Source organism: Nuphar pumila, chromosome 15 (genome assembly GCF_984573655.1).
Source record: "Nuphar pumila chromosome 15, dmNupPumi1.hap1.1, whole genome shotgun sequence".
NCBI lineage: Eukaryota > Viridiplantae > Streptophyta > Magnoliopsida > Nymphaeales > Nymphaeaceae > Nuphar > Nuphar pumila.
In genome coordinates, this window is record NC_143263.1 from 7,691,918 (window position 1) to 7,697,917 (window position 6,000).

The 6,000-nt window shown below is 38.5% G+C and overlaps 1 protein-coding gene across 1 annotated transcript; it reads right to left on the reverse strand.

Moving 5' to 3' along the window:
• Window positions 1-2,616: 2,616 nt before the first annotated feature.
• LOC149814351 (uncharacterized) lies at window positions 2,617-5,153 on the reverse strand. Its single transcript, XM_089988608.1, has one exon. It carries the CDS (start codon window positions 5,126-5,128, stop codon window positions 3,395-3,397), a length of 1,734 nt encoding a protein of 577 aa, XP_089844734.1. The 5' UTR covers window positions 5,129-5,153; the 3' UTR covers window positions 2,617-3,394.
• Window positions 5,154-6,000: the final 847 nt, after the last annotated feature.

The window sequence follows — 6,000 nt, forward strand, 5'->3', positions numbered from 1 at the left end:
AACTTTATGTAAGCACAACATTAACCCAGCATCAAAAGACAACAATTCTTAAGAATCGTCATTTTTTAACTAGAGTGCTCATTCTTATCCATTTCATGAGTTTTGAATTACAGTTACATGTTAATGGTCACAGCATTAGTATGTCCCATTATAACTATCTGTTAGAATCAACATTTGTTAATATGAACACGATACAATGCCCTCATGACATGTATGTTTTAGTGCTGCAGTTCCATCAAACTCGAATTCAACCAAAAAGAAATGGAATTTGACATGCCACATAAGTTGGTGGAGTTGATAACCATTACCCTCTAATTCTGCATTCAGAAACACAGCTTTAAGTAAACATAACAATACCCCTTCATGACCTTTTCATGAGTTACAGTTATATGTAAATGGTTCATGGATTATAGGAACAGTGACCGTTGTTCTCTGCTGAAGCATGTGGAGTTGCAAGCATATACAAACACATGCATGCAATATCACATACTTTCCTCAAGAAGCATACGTTGTGCCAGAATCTATGCATAAGTTGCAATGGCGAGGTGACAGAAAAAAGAACCTAAGGGGGGGCTTTTGTTACACTCCCACCCAAGGGAAGCCTCTTTCCTTTGAAAGTCACACTTTGGAGGGGAACTGCTTCCCCATGGGGGGAAGGTATGAACCCATTTTGACAGGAAATCTTTTTTTTGCATCTATTATGTGGGTCCTACCACATATTTCTCATGGATATGTTTGTTTCATCCCTTTTAAGAAAGACTATTTCCTATGAAAGAGCCTATTTCATAGGAAAGGGCATGAAACAAACACCCCTTAAATGTGAGCTGGTGTTGGACAGTAAAAACCTTTCTCGATTTACAGATTGTAGCAGACAGATCGGGCCTAGTTTTCCAGTCACACTCATTTCCCTAAGTTTTACGGGTTGGTCTTTAAATGAATAAAAATGTTGATAAGGAATCAGCTTACACATACACACATGCACATAAGTGTATTGGATGGTTGATACACCAATAGTTTCTGGCCACAACAGTACCATAAATCAGTAGAATTGGCATCACACAAAAGGGCTATTTAGTGTACAGAGATGAATATTACACTCTGAACAATTTCAGGTACTGGAAATTATGAAGCTAGCAGCATTCAGAAGGATTCACCCTCCAACAATATGTTTGCCATGGTTGCAGGCTAGCAAGAATGCACTATTTCAAATGGATACCCATAACATAAAAAATTTGATGCTCAGATTCACCATGAAAAGAAACCTTGAATAGCTCAAGATAATTTATGAAGTCCAGATATGAAAGCAAGACATGAAGAAATAGGATATAAAAAAGCTAAAAGGATTATGTAAGGAACATTATGTTGGGTCTAACAATTGAAAATGAATGCTTAAAAACTATCACATGCACCACTTACATGACAATAAAATGTACATATGCATGCACAAAGTCAATACTGGGTCAAGATTAAGTTACTTGAGACAAAGATAAAACAAGCCAAGCTTAAGAAGACACAGAAGCCTAAGAACACAGTAAAAGCCTATTTGCTGTCATTACATTTACATGTGCTCAAAGCATCCATCCAGTGAGCTGGTCTACATAGATTAAAGACCATCATTTGTCTCTTGTATAACTAAAAATCAAACCCAACTCCAAGAAATATGGAAGACACGAGAAACTTTTCTGAGTTGCTTGACTTATAACAATGGGAAAGACTACGGCACATCTTTCCTTGATCTTTCCCAATGCTTCCCAGTTTATACTTTATAGCCTACTAGAAGACTGGAAACAATGCTCATAGCGTCTTGGACATTACAATGAAAACCATGGGTCAAAATGGAAAGTATAACCATGCTAATGAACTGAACATTTCTAAGTAGCCAAAATGCCAGAAATCGTGAACTTCATAATGCTCACATGATGCCAAACGTGCCTTTCTTGCACAAATTTTTCCTCATTTGTTTTGAAATAAATTTGAAACCACATCATATACTCTTTTTCCATGCCAATACTTTGCAGGATCAATATTGTGAATAAGAAGTTGCATGCATCTCTCATATAACAAGCTTTCTCCAACATCTTTCAGTTTAAATAATATCTGACTGGATATTAAAGAATTAACTTGAGTTTGCAAGCTTAGATGACTAATTGATGTTTCACCTGAATCAGATAAATTTGTAGTCGACAATCCAATTCAGGCTAACAATGTGTTAAATCACAAGTAACTAAACCACTTAGCCAATTTAGCAGTGCAAGATATAGCCCACCAATTATAAAGGTCGAAATAGTGTCTTAATCAGAAATTCATCTTATGAACTAACATGACCTTTCAACTCTCAACAAAGAACTCAAGCTGATAAAACACACACACACACACACACACACACAAGAACAAAAAAGAATGCTGATTGATCTCAGTTAGTTCAACAGTTCTACCACCTGATTTAAGCAGGTGGAGCTTCAGATCTTTATAAGAATTATCAAAACAAATTATTGCTTTTCAAATTCCAACTATAAGTTTGTGCTTATGTACTATCGTTGTGCGTTGGGTCTGCACATTTGTGTACGTGTGTGTCTCCCATTTCAACAATTTCTAGTCTTATAAGAATAGCCAGTAGCGAAGGCAAGAAGATTTTTAACAAATAAAAAGAAATGTGAAGGATTTAGTTGGATGGAATCAGCAAATAGATGAATATGAGATCCCTTCTAAAAGGACCCATGACAAATCTTTCTGCATTATATCCTTCACAATATGAATCATAACATGTACTTAACCAGAAACGGAGATTATCTTCACCCACTAAAGAATTATATCTTGTATGCTCAAAATTTACAAGAGATTCAAAGAAGGCACCTACCACAGACAGTGAGTCCTACCGACCTTTAGGAGCAACAAGTCTGCAATCGATGTTCATGAAAACATCTCTGGATCTTAGTTGGATCTCAAAATTTTCTGCAACTGATTTATGGAACTTCTGAAAACTTGAACTAGCATACAGTATTTCATGAAATCTACGAATTCTGTGCAAATGTTTTGGTGCAAACTAAAAGATGCGTCTGCTTGATCAACAGAATACTAGATCTGATCGGACTGGCATTGGTGATCTCTTTTTTTCGGAAAGAATATCTTCTCTAATAGTTACAAGAACATCAGTTCTATATGCACCCCCTCTGGCACTCTAGGTTGCATGCTTGAATTTATGCAAACTTCAAAATACCGAATGAGCCTCGGAATTCAGCCGATCAGAACTTAACAAAAGCGAGAGCATAGAACTTGATAGTTGTGCATACTTAAAATCAACTATGATGGATCTCCATATATATATTTTCACTAGAACCTTCAGTTAAAAGTCTTCTTGTTATGCAAAATAAACACTTCTTTACACGGCCCATTGCTACTTCCCTTCCAAGTGAGGTTCATTATCATAAAAGTCAATCATCGGGAAAGTCTTGTAGAAGCGTTTGAGAGAATCTGTGGAGACAACACCCCTAGCAACAAGTTTTTTAGCCATTTCTGCAGCCTCAGCTCTCAGCCTATCATACGCCATACCTTCGATCAGTAAAACATAAGTAGTCTCATTGGGTCGGCATCCTTTACTCACCATATCAGCTAGTACATCAATAGCCCTGTCAATCAAGTGCATCTTACATAAGCCAAGGATCAAAGTGTTGAATGTAATGGCTGTGGGACGGAATCCACAACTCTCCATGTCCCTTAACAAGCTAACCGCCTCATCGACCATCCCGCCCCTACACAAACATGAAATCAGTGTGTTATAAGTAATGTCATCAGGATCAATCCCTCTGTCAATCATCTTAGACAGCAACTTTAAGGCCTTCAACTTCTTCCCGCCATTCCATAGCCCATTTATCACTGTGTTGTAAGAACTAATGTTTGGGGGACAACCCAATCCCCCCAAGTTTTCAAGGATTTCCAGTGCTTGTTCTGCATTGCCAGTCTTTGACAAACCAGCTAAAATTGTGTTATAGTTTATGATATCAGGTACACAGCCATTAGTAATCATATAATCCATTAATCCAATTGCTACATCCATCCTCCCTTCTTTGCAGAAAGCAGAAATCAGCGGATCATAACTAAATGTATCAGGTTTTAATCCGCTATCAATCATTTCCTTCAGGACTGAGGTCGCCCGATCGAGCTTCCCCTCATAACAGAGGACACTAATCAAAATGCTATAAGTGACTACATTGGGCTTGCAACCTCTGTTAATCATCTCAACTAGTATCATCTCCCCATCTTCCCATCTCTGATTACTCAGAAAGGCTCTTAGCAAAATATTGTATGAAATGATATCAGGTTCGCAATCATCAGAGTACAAACCCTTGATGAATTCGCACGCTTCATCCAACCTCCCTTCCCTACACATACATCTGAGTATCACATTATACGTATACATATCCGGCCGAAGACCCTTCAACAGCATATCATCCAGAAGCTTCATTGCTTCATCAATGCCACCCTCATTAGAGGCTGTCTCAATTAGGATTGTGTAGGTGACAACAGTGGGTTTACAATCATCCTGCAAGAGTCTATCCAACATCTGAAAAGCCAGTCCCAATTTACCTCTACTGCACAGACTACCAATCAGAATATTGTAGGTAACCGTATCCGGTGCGCAGTTCCGCGCTCTCATTCGATCCAAAAAGGCGATTGCAGACTGAATTCTGTTCATTTTACACAATCCACCAACCACAGCATTGTATGCAAAAACATCAGGAACAGCATGTAACTCCAAAAGCACCAAGACCCTCATTGCCTTTTCACTGTTTCTCTCACTAAAGAACCCCTTGATGAGTTTTGTGCACAGAATCACATCTGGCTTGTGCCCTTTGTTGATCATGTACTCAAGAAAATACAGAGACTCGCCATATTTTCTTGACTTGCATGATCTAGACAGCAATTTTAAGTAGTGAGGCTCGTGGAAATCCGATTGGGGGGTGTTGGTATTCGGCCTATAGATTCTCTCACTTGCAGTACTATCATGGGAGACCCTTGGTATGTTCTTACAGGCAACAATGGGGAATCTGAATAGCTGATCAAAATTATTGGTGGGTTTCATGTGCAGTGATGGGTAGTGAGGAACGCACTCACCAAAGAGAATTGTCATGGTTTGGATGTCCTTTTCTTCATCAGAGTACACACTTCTTATGCATGACCAATCAAGATAGAGAAGAAGAGCAGATACAAACAAACGAGAGAGAGCCTTATCTAGATACGGAATATGAGTAGTGGAGAGTCTGGAGACACCTCGACGAATTTTTCAGATAAGAAGCAACTTGGGTACCCATGAGTGAAGCAGGCTACTTCAAATTCCTACAGTGTAGATGGCACTTTTTTTTTGCTTGAAGCCTTGAACACCACTTTAAAGAGAGTAAAACCAGATCCAAGGGACCCAAACCAATGTTATCAGTATCGGCCTGAATCTCCCGATACGTATCGTATCAGTGGAAAATCGAGTCACAAATTACCTGATACGGCAATTTTCCAAAAAACGTGAAAAAATAGCCAAGATAATAATTTTAATATTGTCTTAATATTTTGTGATACGTGTCTTACTATGGTTAAAAGTTGGCCGATTCATATCGATTCAGGCCCGAATCGGTATCTCCCATTCATCTGAATCAATGGCCCAACCCCACCAAACTGACATTGACCCAAACTTATCCAAAATACTGTAGAAAGTAGAAAACTGTTGAACAAAGTATGAAAGGAAAAAAGCTTGCACGACCGCATAAACCTACGTTTAAATATAAAAAGTTTCTTCCATCTTCAGTTTTGTTCAAGCGCCCTTTGAAACCTTCTTGTCAATTCAAGATACAGTGCCATTCGGGGTGTCAAAGTGTTTTCGAGTATGTATCGGGTCCAGACCCGAGTCTAATCGGGTCTACTATAAGAGAAACCATATCCAGACCCGATTAGAACTACATGAACCTGACCCGAACCATATCTGGTAAAGTAATATTTTTTTTCATAATTTTC